Source organism: Bidens hawaiensis, unplaced genomic scaffold (assembly GCF_021521415.1).
Source record: "Bidens hawaiensis isolate Kalapana, Puna unplaced genomic scaffold, B.hawaiensis_p1.1 tig00012471_1, whole genome shotgun sequence".
Lineage (NCBI taxonomy): Eukaryota > Viridiplantae > Streptophyta > Magnoliopsida > Asterales > Asteraceae > Bidens > Bidens hawaiensis.
The window spans coordinates 41,724-57,575 of record NW_027504990.1 but is presented as its reverse complement, the minus strand read 5'-3'; the positions used below and the strand labels follow the sequence as shown (position 1 = coordinate 57,575).

At 40.6% G+C, this 15,852-nt stretch overlaps 1 protein-coding gene across 1 annotated transcript; it reads right to left on the bottom strand.

Annotated features, from left to right (window-relative positions):
- Positions 1-2,444: 2,444 nt before the first annotated feature.
- Positions 2,445-3,708, bottom strand: LOC143609726 (uncharacterized). The gene has a single exon (XM_077084402.1). The coding sequence runs from the start codon at positions 3,678-3,680 to the stop codon at positions 2,649-2,651; it is 1,032 nt and encodes a 343-aa protein (XP_076940517.1). The 5' UTR covers positions 3,681-3,708; the 3' UTR covers positions 2,445-2,648.
- Positions 3,709-15,852: the final 12,144 nt, after the last annotated feature.

The following is a 15,852-nucleotide window of genomic DNA, read 5'->3' as shown; positions in this document are numbered from 1 at the left end:
AATTACTATCCCACAAATAACATAAACAATTCACAAATAGTCAATTGAAACCTTACAATTCGAGAAAGAACATAAAAAGTACTAGCCACTCATCATTCGATTCATCATCGCATCCATTAAAGTATGTAGATGAATCTAAAATATCAATTCAACGATTAAAATCACCAAAATAAAGTACTTACACTCCCAAAATCGTCCTAGAGGTGTTTTTAATGAAAGATCGATGATAATTCATTGAAAAACGACTAAAAATATAAAGAGAATCGAGCAGTTACGACCCGCACCGTGGCCCACGGTTCACACCGTGAGTCACGGTGTCTTTTTGCATAAACTGGACCGTGGCCCACGGTCACCACCGTGGGCCATAGTGGGCTTCACGGTGGGATAGAGGCCACGGTACGGTGGCCTCTGTCCATTTTGATCACATTGGACTGTGGCCCACGGTCTCAACCGTGGGTCACGGTGGACTTCAGCCTCGCCTTCCCGTTTTCATTTCTTTTGACCTCTCTCGCAAACTCGGTTCCTTAGGTTTCTTCATTATACATCATTATAGCCCCGGAACCTCCTTTATACCTACAATTCACCGAGAATACCGTAGTTATCTAATTCCACAAGATAAACCAATTAAATACATGATTATTACGATATTAACTCACTTAAGGGTTGTCCCATAGACCACCCGTCAATAAACAATAATTCTTGTATTGATAACATGAGATCAATCTTGGTGATAATACCAGAGAATTGATCGAGTATTTATACACAACAAGAAGGTTAACTGCTGCTATAACCGTTATGACAGATACAAATTAATGACGGCTGCAGCAAATTAACCTAACTTCTAAAATATAATTTTAACCCTAGTTTAATAAGTATGTTACAAATAAAATATATCCTAATAATGTTTATAATTCTAATAGGAATGTGACATAGTCGAAGTTCCGATTGGGGCAAGGGTGTTGTTTGATACTTTGATTCAGTTAGGGGTGTGGAATAAAATGGTTGCTTTTGGGAAGTTAAAGGATATATTGTAAGATCTAACGAATATCGCCGTCTATGTGTTATGCGTGAACACTATAACTCAAAGATGAGTTGCAGTGTTTAATTATGTATTATCTTTTAGGACCACGGGTGAGTACATCCATTTTTTAAAAACAAGGGCTTACATCTATATAAAAGCAAAGGTAAGTATGTCGTCACGTCTCATGTTAAACTTCGGTTTAAAATTTAGAGTATGTTTGAGATTGAGTTTGAAAAATGCTTATTGGCTTATTTGTTTTTACAAAAACCCATTTTGAAAAGTTAGGATTTGGAGCTTTTAAAAAACTGCTTTTGGAAAACTGTTTTTTAACCTTTTCAAAAAGCTAAAATAAGAAAGTTTTATATGATTGCCAAATATATTTAAACTTATTGGCTTTTTGAAAACACCAATAAACCAATAAACATTTTTCAAACTCAATCCCAAACATGATTTTAACTACTCATTGAGCAATCAGTGTGCTCAGTGCCCACATTACACTTGGGTAAGCTCAGGCCCATTGGGCTTTTCTTTCACATATTCCCGTGCGGTGAGCTCGTTCTCACAATCTCATATATAAATGTTCCTTTAATGAAACACAAACATTTCATATAGCAACCTTGGTTCAGAAAAGAGTAAACGCTCTGAGACGTCTAAGTCCCAAAAGCACACATGCGAAATTGCGAAGTGCACTGCGTGGGCATCACATACGTGAGGTGTTAGCTCTATTTACAGGAGATGCAAATGAGTTAAGTTGCTCGCGAGCTACACAAGATTAGATCGATAAAAACCTTGAAACGAGCCAAGCCTTACGATCCCGAGTTCGAGCCCTGTATATGAGGATTGTTTAGGCTCATCAAAGTTTAACAAGCCTTGTGTATATTTAAGTTTTAACTCTTTTCGATTTCTACGCCTTAACTCTGCAATGCATAACCGAGATCGAGTAGATATTTGGCTTATTTAAGGTACTCAACACTAGCTCAAGCCGAGCTTAGACTAATTTATGTTTTTTTATATACATAAAAATGATTTGAAATGTACATAACTTGATACGAGCTAGGCTTGAGTTCTAGAAAGACAAAACGAGCCGAGCTCGGGCTAAGCTTTTTACACTTTACACCCTGTCCTATTTACAACCAAAAGTTGTGACGTTGTCAAGTGTTTTGCATATCAACCTTTTTATTATGAAAACCTTTCATGTTTCATAAATTCTTAACCCCTTTTCATTGTTATACACATCATCATCCTACAGACCTTAATTTGATTCACTTTGAATAACTTTGACCCAAGCATTTCTGATCCCCTCGTGTATCAAGCAAGCGCTGCGCTGCACCCCGTTTTTAACAAAGAGTGCAACTTACTCATAATAAATATGAAACAAGTTTAAATATTATTATTACTCAACACAAGAAACACATTATTATGAAGAAAAATCTAAAGCAATTATTTACAGAAGCCCATCCGCTTGCATATAGATCAGCACCCATGTTCTGATCAGCAACGACGGGCCAAAAACCGCTACAAGATACACATTTAAAGACACATCAAACACGGTTAGATCCATAACTCACGAGCCTGAACCCCCCTGGTTCGGACAAAAACTTCCAATCATCACCGAAGCACCTGTTTTTCAAAACAACCGCCGCCTTCTAGAAGCCCGAGAATCTCCACTGTCAACATCCGATACCCTTGAAGATTCACTTCTTCTTCTTGAAGAAGAAGTAGATAACGACACTCGTGAATCAATTTCAACCGCAGTATCCACTGTTTGACTCTCGGACTGTATAACCGCAGCAATACTCGACACAGAATCCCGATCCTCCATTGATGGGGCCCGCTGTTGATTATTAATATTATTAAACGGCTCAACCAATGCAGGATCTTGATCTTGTTCTTGTTCTTGATCGGTTCTTAATCTTCTAGAAGCTAAATACCGATTTAACAACGAGTTGCTTCGATCTGAAACATCCCGAGGATTTTCAGGAACCAAATCACGGGTCAGATCAAACCTACTCCCGAGCCTACGGATCATCTCCTCCATTGGCATTGTAAACATGTTTCTCTGAATCGTTTGTCTAAAGCTCTCGACTCGCTTCGCTTGCGGTCGGTTAGGAATCTTTAGATCCGAATCTTCTTCAACCACACGGGTCGGGTTTCCCCGCCCGTATATAGGAGTCACTGTCTTTATTGTCATTTCCCCTTTGCAAATCGGGCATTCTTTTACATCCGAGTGAGCATGTAACCACCGATATAGACACGGCCAACAGAATAGGTGTCCACAATACGTAACAACCGGCTCACTCGCCATACTAAAACATATATTACAATCGAAAAAACCGCCTTTATGTTCTTTCCGGTCTGTAACCTCGTTTTCTTCAGGACCGTTACTGTTACCGTTATCATCACATGTTTTGGTCAACTCGGGTGGCGGTGTTCGGTCAGCAGCTGGCACGCTTCCCTCACCGGTTTCGGTAGGGAGAGGAACGGGCCACCATATGGACCGCCAGCGGCGGCGCCTAAGCATGGTCCGAAGCTCAAAGGAGTCGTCTCCGGGTCCATGTCCATCTAACCAGTATTCCAAATTCAAAGCCGCTGGCTCGGTGTCAACGGGTCCCAAATTAAGGTCAAGGTTCATAACATTCTGAGGCGTGTCGTCTTCCATGGCAATCAAACAATTGACACTTAATATAATATTACAGGTCGGTCGAATCAATAGCCTTAAAGGTAGGTTTCAAGTCATTAGCAGTTGTAATTAGTGAATAGTATATGGATAGAAACCCTAATTGTTTGCTTACGGTCAAAATTGGGGAAATAAATATGTGAGGTTATAATTGAATTGAAAAGTGAAAAAAAGAAACAAAGTGAATTAATAAAATGAAATTGAATTAGGGTTTTAATGATAATAATAAAGCAGGAGAATAGATGAGATGGAGACCTTATTCGGCGTCACGATCGAGAGGCGATTGATTATTATTAATAATAAAATTAACAGAGAGCAAAGCAAACAAACTGGAATGGAATGAGTGAATTGATTGCAAAAGCTTGGATATGGATATGGATATTGATATTGATATTGATAATAATATTTTGACTTATTAATTTGGGGATGATAAGATTACACCATTCGTTTACTTTACTCGCTGCATTATTGGAACGAGGTGAGGTGAGGTGAGGTGAGGTGAGGTGAGGTTTGGTTTGGTTTGGTTTGGTTTGGTTGAGTTTACGTTTATTTTACTTTTGCAACTTGCAACTTTGCTACTTTCCCATTAATTCGACTAAAAAGATTAACGTAAGAAAAGATTAACGTAAGATAAGAGTAATGAGTTTGTGACGGGGCACCCATATGGGTAGGGTGTATGGTTTTCAAACCATATGGCAACACCATCCCATCCTATGTGGGTAAGGTGCATAGCTTCATTTCATGGCAAAGGATTGCTACACAACATTGATTCATTATTGGCTATTGAATAATTAAAATGAATTAATAAAGCTCTAGGGTACTTGTGAGTAGGTGTTGCCTGTAAGTTTGTGATTTGGGTGTAATTAATGGGTAAAAATGATGTGGCGGTACATGATTGACCAACACATGGGTAATACCCATGAGTGTCTCTTCCCCTTAGTAATGTGTGGGTAAAAGAATGTGTTTTAAGACCATACATACTCATGGCTTTTTGAGACGTTTTCACTCCAAAACGCCGGGGGTACATCCCCCCCCCCCCTTGAGTTTTGAAGTTGGCGTTTTGGCAAAACGTTTTGTACACAACGCTAGGAATGCACGGATTTGAGGGTCATGTGAGAGAGGGGGAGAAGAGAAAGACATTTTGGGGACATTTTCCCAATACTCCCACTTTTTGAAAAATGCCCAAAAGCTGACTAGACGTCACATGGTGTAAAATGCTCGGGTGTGCCTTGTTGTGACTACGCATGGTCTAAGTGTTTAATTTCGTGTATATTAAGTATTTTTATATATCGAACACGATTACTTTGAGTCGTTTTATATTTACAGGTGCTCGGAGCTTAAAGGAACTAATTTGGAGCACTTAGGATGACAAGAAATTGAGTTATGGGCAAAAAGGAAGCAATCAAGTGAGCTCGGAAACAATTCGTGTGCATCTAAAGTAAAACAGACATATCCGGGGCTATAAAATAAGTTACGGAACCCATAATATATGAATTTTGGGTTTCTCGACGAAACAAGTATGAAAATGGAATAAAAAGAACCGTAAGGCATAGGGCTTAGACCGTAAGCTACGGGTTAGCCGTAGGCTACGGGTCCAGGTCGTAGCTTACGACCTGGTTTGACGGGAATTCGAGTTTTGAAGGTTTTTGTTCCATATTTAAGTCCGATTAAATCTTAATTCGATAATTATTCATACCCTAGCCACCAAGGACGACATAAGAGCAATTCTTCACCATCTTAACACATCTCAATCACCAAATCATCCATGGTTTCTTTCTTCCAATCCATATTCGAGACAATCGTGATGCAAAGGTAAGGCTAAACCACTTGTGATCACTTCAGGTATAGGGTTTGCATATGAATTGATTATTTTGATAAACATTACATGTATTGGGATTTAGTTTTGATTAATCTTTAGGGACAATTGTGTTTATTAGAACTGATTAAACAGTTGTGTTTTTGGGACTTTCATTTATCATCAATTATTTGGTTTGTGTTCATCAACATTTAGGATTAAGTTCTTATCGCCATTGAGTCGTTTATCATTAATCACTAAAAGATGTTAAGTTTTATATTAATGAACTGGTAATTAAATAGACCGTGTTCAGTTGTATCAACTCTTCGGATTAAGTTCTGTAAAACATCATAACCAAACTAGTGTGTTTCGTAATCATTAATCTATTCTAATACACGAATCATGTCTATGTGATTTCCCGATTTGTACAAATTATTGCCAGTCAGTTTATTGCGTATCCCGAACCTGGAGTGTAGTCACTGTTTTCTTAAATTGTTTTACAACCAAATTAATTTCTAAGCCGCTTGACCTCGTTTGTCCGTTTAGTTTAATAATTACTAAGTTATGAGTCAAACTTGCACTTTCCACTGATTCCCTGTGGATACTGTTGGTACATGTGTGTCAGTAGTTCATAGTCTAGCATTTGTAATCGAGTCTGTAATGCAATTATGTTTTGATTATGTTTATATTTGTAACACGCGAAGTTGTCAACAAGTTCGCTCTGGCGAACTTGTTGAATCAGCGAAGTTATTGACAACTTCGCCTATGGCGAAGTTGTCATGTTTATATACTGTTTCAGCCGAAACAGTTAGAGTTGGTCATTTAGGGTTTTCGTTTCAGCTGTTCACTTCGTGTGTTACGTGTCATTGTCTGTAATAGTGACCTCGGGTCACGTGTTTGTTATCAATATAACGTGTTTGGTTTATTGCTTGTGTGTTCGATCTCTACATACTCTACACTCGTATCTACCTACGCAGGGATTCCGCACCTGTGTTGTTAGCGACATCCCGTGTACGATCCGTCCAGGAGCCTACAATTGGTATCAGAGCCATCGGCTCGATTGTGAGGTTCGGGATTTCACGCGGGTGTAGAAAACGTCTCGTTTGACCTATTCGCGGGACGTGTTTTTGTTGGGATTGTGTTTTGCTCGTGCTTGACAGTCATTTTCAAGCCATTGCATTGATCGGAAACTGCTGGATTGACGAAATCAGATCTGAACAGTTTCCTTGTTCATCGGGCGAAGTTACCGTTCTTCGGGCGAAGTTACCATTCTTCAGGCGAAGTTGCCGTCACTGGAATTAGGGTTTCGGCGAAGATATAAGGATTAGCGAAGTTAACCACAACTTCGCTTACCTCATAAGTTCGCCTTAGCGAAGTTATCCGCAACTTCGCTTTCCACCCAAGTTCGCTTACCTCCTAAGTTCGCTCATTCTAAGCGAAGTTATTTTTAACTTCGCCAAGTCAAGCGAATTTAAGACCCAGCGAAGTTCTCTTTTCAGCGAAGTTAACTTTCAAGCGTAGTTATTCTTAACTTCGCCTACTGAGCTGTTTTAATATTTTTTTATTTTCAGGTTTTTCAGGTTTTCGCAAGGATGTCGTCAATTAACATCTCCGATTTGGTCAAGATGGAAGTAGAAGCGGGGTCAGCCACTAAGGCCCCGAGGTTGATGAAAGGAACTGACTTCGTGGCATGGAAGGACAGATTCATCCAATACATTAAATACCAGGATGCCAAAATGTGGGTGTGCATCCAGGATGGATATATCCCTCCAACTATGCAATACGAAGGCCGTGACGTGGTTAAGAAGTACAGCAAAATGGAGGACGAAGAAAAGAAAATGTATGAGGCTGAGAGCAAGGCCCATGCAGCTATAACAATGGCACTTCCTCAAGAGGTTCTCCACACTTTCAGAAAATACACTTCTGCGAGAAAGCTTTGGGATGCTCTTGAAAATAGATTCGAGGGGAATGTGGGTATCCGTGCATCAAAGATCAAACTCTTAAAGACCCAGTTCTCCGTCTTCAAATTTTTGAAGAACGAATCACTGGATGATATTATCACCAGATACTATCATCTAATGACAGAGCTTAGCAATTATTCGATTGCCTATCGAGAAGAAGAGATTGTTGAAAAGCTTCTCGATGCTCTCCCACCGAAGTGGGAAATGTACACCGTTCTTATGAGGGAAGACAGAGACTTTCCAAATTATGATCTGGAAACACCGTTCTTATGAGGGAAGACAGAGACTTTCCAAATATGGTTCGAAAAGAAACACCAACAGATCAGATACAAGACCCAGGTATGTATGGTGCAAAGGTTTACTCAGGCTCAAGTTCGAGGCCTGAATCTGCTGCTTTTTACTCGAAAGGGGAGTCAGGTCCTGACTCTTCTCATGAAGGAAACGTTTCTGTGAACATGAACGGTGATGTCTGTTTCGTTGCTGGAGGATCAAGTACTTCAAAGCCTCAAGCATCCTCAAGTGGTTTTTCTGCAAATGCCTCAAGCAATAATTATTCCAAGATGCCTATGAGTGTAAAATCTGCTGAAGAGCAGTTTGCAGTCTATGCATCATTTATTGCTTCCTACGAAAACTACATCCAGGGGAAGATTGTGGACCCTGCTGTACTGGATGAGGACTACGACCAGATCGATGCTGATGATCTGGAGGAGATGGATTTGCAATGGCAAATGGCAATGATTGTGAGGCGTGTAAAACGGTTTATGAACAAAACTGGGAGAAAGTTTGTTGGTGGTAGGCCCGGGTTCGACAAATCCAAGGTAAGGTGCTATAATTGTCAACAGTACGGGCACTTTGCAAAGGAATGCAGAAATGAGAGGGTTGAACGAGGACAAGGTCGGCCTACACAACACTCTGGAGTTAACAGAGAGATTAACGCCATGTTGACCAGAGAAGCAGGTGAGTACAACTGGAACCCGCATTCAAGTGGTTCTGGTGAGCAAGCGAACATGGCTGAGTCTGAAGTTGAAGAATGTGAGAAGGTTGATGGAAATGAGAAAGCTAATGAAGAAGAAACCGCTTTCATGGCAGATGACAAGGATAATCGCTCTGAGGTAAGTACTAAGAATATTTGTACTAGTTGTGAGAATTTGTCTGAGCAACTCACTACGATAACTGATCAGTACGTCCGTTTAGATGCTGATTTTAAAACTATTAAAGAAGATCACCATTTTACTAAATCAAGAGAAAACAGTTATAAAGTTAAAATAAAAGCATGTGAAAAAGACATTCAAAGCTTAAAAACTAAACTTGCTGAGAAAATTGAAATAATTGATCTTAGTTATGAAGTTTAAGAAGAAAAAACTAAATTGATTGCTGATCGAGATAAACAGATTGCTGACCACCAGGTGAAGGTGGTGGAACTGAACCGCAAACTTGAGCAGTTCAGGAATTCCTCGGCCATCCTTGATCACCTCGTGAGTGATCAAGGTACCTCTGCAAAGAGGGGAGGAATCGGATATCACGAAGTTCCACCACCCTTTAACCACAACTATACCTATAATCCGAGTGTTCAGAAATCTGTTGATTTCGAGGTTACTCAGACAACTCCAATCAAGATTACAAGGGTAGAACCAAGTGTTAGCTGTGGCGAAACGAGTTCGCCTGTTTCTAGTGTGAATATTTCTGTTTCGAGTCCAGTCTCATCGGATTCGGATAAGTTGTCCGAATCTGGTCAGACAAAAGAGAAAGTAGGGTTACCCAACGGTGGAGATAAAAATAAAATTTCTAAAAAGAGTTCTCCACTCAATCCGTACGTCCCACCTTATGTGAGACATACGGATGGTAACACTGCCTCTACATCCAAACCAACATTTGACAAGAAAATGGAGAGTCGGTGTTGCTTTAGATGTAACAAATTAGGGCATTTAGTTGCAGACTGCCCTCTGAAGCCGAGATTTAGAGGTGTGAGGCCAAATACAACTGAGGATAAGCGTCATTTTGTTACTGCTAAAAATGAAAACTTTTCAAAGTGCAAAAATGTAACTAATTCAAGTTTTTATAAAAACAAACCTCAGTTTTTCAACCAAACCACAAGATATAATACTTTCAACTCTCATAGGTTTGGAAGGCATTACACTCAATCTGCAAGAAGATTCCCTAACAGGACTTACAGAAATTATCCTGATGCTAACTTGAGAAAGCCAGGGTACGGGACGTATCAATCCAAGACCAATTGGTCTTGGGTCCCAAGATTCTAACTCTTTGTTTTATTGTGCAGGAACAGTTGAACAGGGCTGCCAACAATCTCTGGATTGTAGATAGCGGCTGTTCCCGGCACATGACGGGCAACAAACACTTGTTGCAAGATTTAAAACCTGTTCAGGGAGCAAGAGTTAGTTTTGCTGGTGAGAGCGGTGGTAGGATTACTGGTAGAGGAACAGTGTCGAATGGGAGAATGACACTTGAGAATGTAAACTTTGTGGAGGAGTTAAAGCACAATCTGCTGAGTGTGTCGCAGATTTGTGATAAAGATTACACTGTCCATTTCACGAAGAATGAAGCGATAGTATTGAAGCCTGGTTTTCAGATACCAGACGAATGGATAGTAATGAAAGCTCCACGTGAAACGAATACATATGTGATGGACATGAGGTCTACTGAAATGGCCACCGGAGAATCTTGTTTAATGACAAAAGCAAGCGAATCAGAATCAGAATTGTGGCACAGGAGAATGGGACATATTCATCTTCGGAAGATGAACTTCATTGTCAAAAATGGGCTTGTGATGGGCGTTCCCTTAAAAAGTTTTAACTTTGAAGACAAATGCATAGCCTGCAAGAAGGGAAAACAACACAAGAAATCCCATCTCACCAAGAAGATCAATTCAATTGCAGGTACTCTAGAACTACTTCATATGGATCTCTTCGGTCCCGTGAATGTAAAAAGTCTAGGTGGTACTTCTTACTGCTTGGTGATAACTGATGACTACTCGCGATACTCGTGGGTATATTTTCTGAAAACGAAAGACGAGACGGCTTAGATGGTGAAGAATCTAATTACAAAAGTTGAAAACGTCATGAGTAAATCAGTTAAATACATCAGAAGCGACAATGGGACAGAGTTCAAGAACTTTGAAATGGAAATCTTCTGTCTTCAGAAAGGAATTGAACATCAATACAGCGCTCCGTATACTCCGTAACAGAATGGAGTGGCTGAAAGGAAGAACCGAACGTTAATTGAAGGAGCCAGAACTATGCTGGCAGACTCGAAGCTTCCTGTGATGTTCTGGGCTGAAGCAGTTGCTACAGCCTGCTATGTTCTGAATAGGGTGTTAACCGTTAAGAGACTTGGAAAAACTTGTTACGAGCTTATGCACGGAAGGAAGCCCAACTTGTGGGGTCTTGAACCATTTGGGTCTCCTTGTTCGATTTTGAAGACTAATTCGAAATTTGGTGAAGTAGCCGATGAGGGAATCCTAGTCGGTTATGTTGTTGGGACTCCCAACAGACGGGTCTTCAATACGTCGACTTGCAAGGTGGAGGTGGTTTGTAACACCGACATTACTAGTTACCAACCGCCAAAACCAAGCAATGGACCTGCTGAGCTTTTCGACTATGTTAAACTTTTTAAGTCGTTTAACGTACCTGATTTGGAAATTTCTGAAGAAGACGAAAGAGCTGTGACGAAGATGATACTTGATGAGGAAGAGAATCTATTGCAACATCAGATGTTTGAGAAATCTCAACCTTCCACATCAAACCCTATCGATACCCCTGCTGCCTCAACTGAAGATGAATTTATTAATCCTTTTCACTCTCAGCCAGAAACAACCATAGATGAGATCTCTTCAAATTTGGAAGATAATTTGCATGTCGGTGCTGTTCCGACCACGAGAATTCACAAAGATCACCCATTGGAGAATATTATAGGTGATGTGTCCTCCGGTGTACAAACCAGAAGTAGCTTGAGTGAGCACACCTGTGTTTATACAAGCATTAAGGAAACGGGTATAATGAATGAATGTTTGTACTCCTGCTTTATAAGCCAAATTGAACCAAAGAATTATCAAATGGCTTTAAAGGACAGCTCGTGGGTCGAAGCCATGCAAGAAGAGTTGGCTCAGTTCGAGAAAATGGAAGTTTGGACTTTGGTTGAAAAACCAAGGAATGTGCACGCTATAGGCACAAAATGGGTGTTCAAGTGTAAGAGAGATGATAAGGGAATTATCGTAAGAAATAAGGCGAGGCTGGTTGTTAAAGGTTTTAATCAGCAAGAGGGTATTGACTACAATGAGGTGTTCGCTCCTGTCGCCCGGTTAGAAGCGATTCGATTGTTTTTGGCGTTTGCTGCATTTAAAAAGATGAAGGTATTTCAGTTGGACGTGAAGAGCGCGTTCCTAAACGGGAAAGTTGATGAGGTTGTGTATGTTGAGCAACCTCCGGGTTTTCCTGACCCAGACTTTCCTGATCACGTATACAGGTTGAGCAAGGCGTTGTATGGGTTACATCAGGCACCTCGTGCCTGGTATTCAACGTTATCAGACTACTTGCTGGAAAATGGTTTTGAAAGGGGATTGATCGACAGTACGTTGTTTGTGAAGAGAGAAGGATGTGACTTCCTGCTGGTTCAAGTCTACGTGGATGATATCATTTTTGCTGCATCAAGAGTATCCATGTGTCAGGATTTTGAGGCTGTCATGAAGAAACGATTCGAGATGAGTGCTATGGGTGAACTAACTTTCTTTCTAGGATTGCAGGTTGATAAGAAGAAGGACGGGATGTTCATTCATCAAACGAAGTACGTTCATGATGTGCTGAAGAGATTCAAGATGGAGGACAGTTCTCCATATGACACTCCAATCTGCGTCAATCACAAATTGGGCGCTGAAACAGATGGTGACGCAGATGTGGACCCAACTCTGTATCGGGCGATAATAGGTTCATTAATGTATTTAACTGCTTCTAGGCCTGATATAATGTTTGCTGTTTGTCTTTGTGCACGTTTTCAGGAAAATCCGAAAGAATCTCATTTGAAAGGTGCAAAGAGGATACTACGGTATCTCAAGGGCAAGCCGAAACTAGGGTTGTGGTACCCAAAGGGAGGAGACGTTGAACTGGTGGCATATACAGATTCTGATTATTGGGGATGCAATCAGAGTCGGAAGTCAACAACAGGAGGCTGTCAGTTTCTTGGAGGAAGATTAGTTTCCTGGCAGTGCAAGAAACAGACATCAGTTGCAATTTCAACATGCGAAGCTGAATACATGGCAGCATCCAACTGCTGCTCTCAGGTTTTGTGGATTCAGCAACAATTGCGCGACTATGGTCTGAATTTCTTACTCACTCCTATTTTAATTGATAACACTGCCGCCATCTCAGTAATTAACAATCCCGTGAAGCACAGTAAAACTAAGCATATTGACATTCGTCATCACTTCATACGGGATTGTGCTGAGAAGAAACTGATCAAGATCGTAAAAGTTGATACACTGGAAAATTTTGCTGATCTGTTTACAAAAGTGTTTGATAAATCTAGATTTCAAAACCTAATTGAGCTGAACGGGATGATCAATCCCGAGTAACCATGTCTTTGTGTGTATTTAAAAAAAAAAAAAAAAAAAAAAAAAAAAAAAAAAAAAAAAACGTCACTATTGCTTAAAATTAGTCGGTTACCTCCGTTTGACGGACATATCCACGGATATGTTTTGGTCCTCGTTTCTACTTAGAAAATGAGGGTCGCCATTAACCAGATGACTGAAAGTGACCGGGGCAGTTATTATGTGTTTTCTTTAAGTCGCTGAAAATTAGTCGGTCATACATAGTTAGAAGGACACATACTGGTATGTGGTCGGTCCAGTGGATCCATTGGATCTTCAGGATTGCCGTTTACCTGAAGACTTTGACTTGATCGGGGTGACTGAAGTCAAAAGTTTTGTTAATGGGAAATGAAATTACTTTTCAAGTCTATTACTTCGTATGAAGTAAATGTGCTATGTTTAACAGAAAATAGATCCAACCTTGGAAAATGATATATATACTGATTGTGTGTGCTTAACTAGTGAAGTTATTAAGCTTAAAAGGCTTTAGAACAGTCATTGTATGTCATGGTAATTTTTATGGTGCGTAAAAGTGTATGTGATACTAACTTAAACTACTCGATTTTACGTGGAAACTCCTTAAGAATGTTGAATGTCTTCATACATATCTTTCCGAATGATAGGCAGAAAAGCGACTACCCAGTCATACACGAGCCCGTGAGTGTTCTGATTCCCGTAAAGAAAGCATTTCAAGACACTGCAGTGATCCAGATTCGGGACTTGCAGTGGTTTAGTACTCCGAAGTCTATAAGTATGTATGGTAAAAAAAAAAAAAAAAAAGTGTATATTTTCAGTACTTATGAGTCATAGTCACAATCAAGACTTCTCAATTCTGGAGTGAGAAAAGAACGGGAAGCAGACAACAAGTATCTACAAGTTAATCAGACACTATGGGTCGAAGTCAATTCGGGGTGACTCGGGTATAGCCAAATACGCTTTGAGAATAGATAGAAGGCTTCATTATCTTTGAGTTGTTGCCTACTTAAAATTTTGAGCTCAACTGAACCTTAATCCGTATCACAGAAACGATGAAAACCATTTAAGTTATTTACATGCCTACAACCTGTTTCTCTATGTCATAATACAGCTAAACACGGATCCAAGTGACAGTCACATAGTTAGTATGATTCCTGTTGGGATCTTGTCTAAAACGTAGTGGTCCCTGACTAGACTGAAATTTGATCCCTTATTTCGTTAAAATTTTATAAGTTTTTCTATTTTTGTAGTTATATTAATTTATCGTTGGTTACTGGGTCTTGATCATATTTGTTTAACTCTTTTTGGAAACTTCTAATGTTAAGTGCAAGATTCTTCAAACTTAAAGGGCTGATTTTGAAATTACGGGCGAAGTTGTGCTTAACTTCGCCTAGGCGAAGTTAAGCGTAACTTCGCCTGAACCAACTCTGCCCTATATAAGGCTTTTAAAACTGGAACAGTTCATTATTGTCAAAACCACAACGAACTTATTTTCAGCACAGGTTACTGCTGTCGAGACGTCGGCCCCAGCAATTGTGTCTCTACCACCCCAACCGCTTAATCCACCGGTGGTAGTTGCACGATTTGTTGAGTCGTCCATCACTACTACTGCAGGGTTACCAAGTGTACCACCTGCGGTCACTTCTGCTGCTGATGTCCCGCCAACTCCAACGCCTACTTCAGATTCCGAGAGGATTACATCACTAGAGCGGATTGTTGCTGATCAGACAAAGACCATTCAAAGCCTAGTGGAATCCAATCAACTACAAGCAGCCCTCCTGGTTGAACACGGTAAAGTTATAGATGCCTTCAAGGCATTCTTGGCATCTCAGGGGGAGAAGACTTGTAGGGGAGATGAGTTGAGGACGAAACGGAGAGAAGATCATGACGATGATCCCAATGCACCGGAAGGTGCAGGTGGTGAGCTGCCAAGAACCTCTCAGGCTCTTGGGGCTTCCACAGCTGAGGGGGAGTCTACAAGTGCAGCCGGTGACGACGTTGTAGATGTGGATGATGATGCTGATGTTGAAGATGTTATAGATGCGTTGAAAGAGTTGGATGAGGAGGATGATGAGTTTATGAATGAAGATGATGTGCTGCTTGTTGATGAGATCGAGAGGATCGGAGAGCAGATTACTGTTGAAAACGTGATAGAGGAAGGGGAGATTGTTGATGACTCCGTGGAACACGAGATTCCGGAGGTTGAGAGACCAGAGTTGGGTGATGAGAACGCGGAGGAAGATGCTGAGTGGGAGGAACAACCGAAATGGAAGGAGGGTTGTGCCCACTGGTTCGTAAAGACGAAGAAGCCGGCGGTCCCTAAGATGTTCAGAAAAAGTTACAATATTAAGGGATACGCGGAAGCCAAGAAAGGTATTATCTGCTGGTTATACGACTAGCAGCTGCGGCTCTTCGTGATCAAGAGATACGATGGCATAAAGTTGAGATCTCTAAACACACTGCCAGAATGTGAAGTAAAAGATTTAGCCAGATTGGGATTGATAAACAGAAGTGAAGACAACATGGCTAGAATCATTGCGAAGATCGTGTGGAAAGAGTGCGTTAAAGAGAAAAAGTTTGAGCTACTGAAACCACAAAAGGGGAAACTTGTCAAAGACAAGGATAGAGGTCTGAGAGTTGATGGAAAACATTGGATGGTCATGAAATACAAACCGATCCGGTGCCTTAAAGAAGTACCGATGAAGTTCATGCCCAAGGACGTGCTCAAAGATCAAAAATGGTGGTTCGTGGACTGTGAGACAGCGGAGGCGGTAATGGAAGATGAGGATGAACAAGAAGTACTTCGGGTTTACGACCCGATGCATC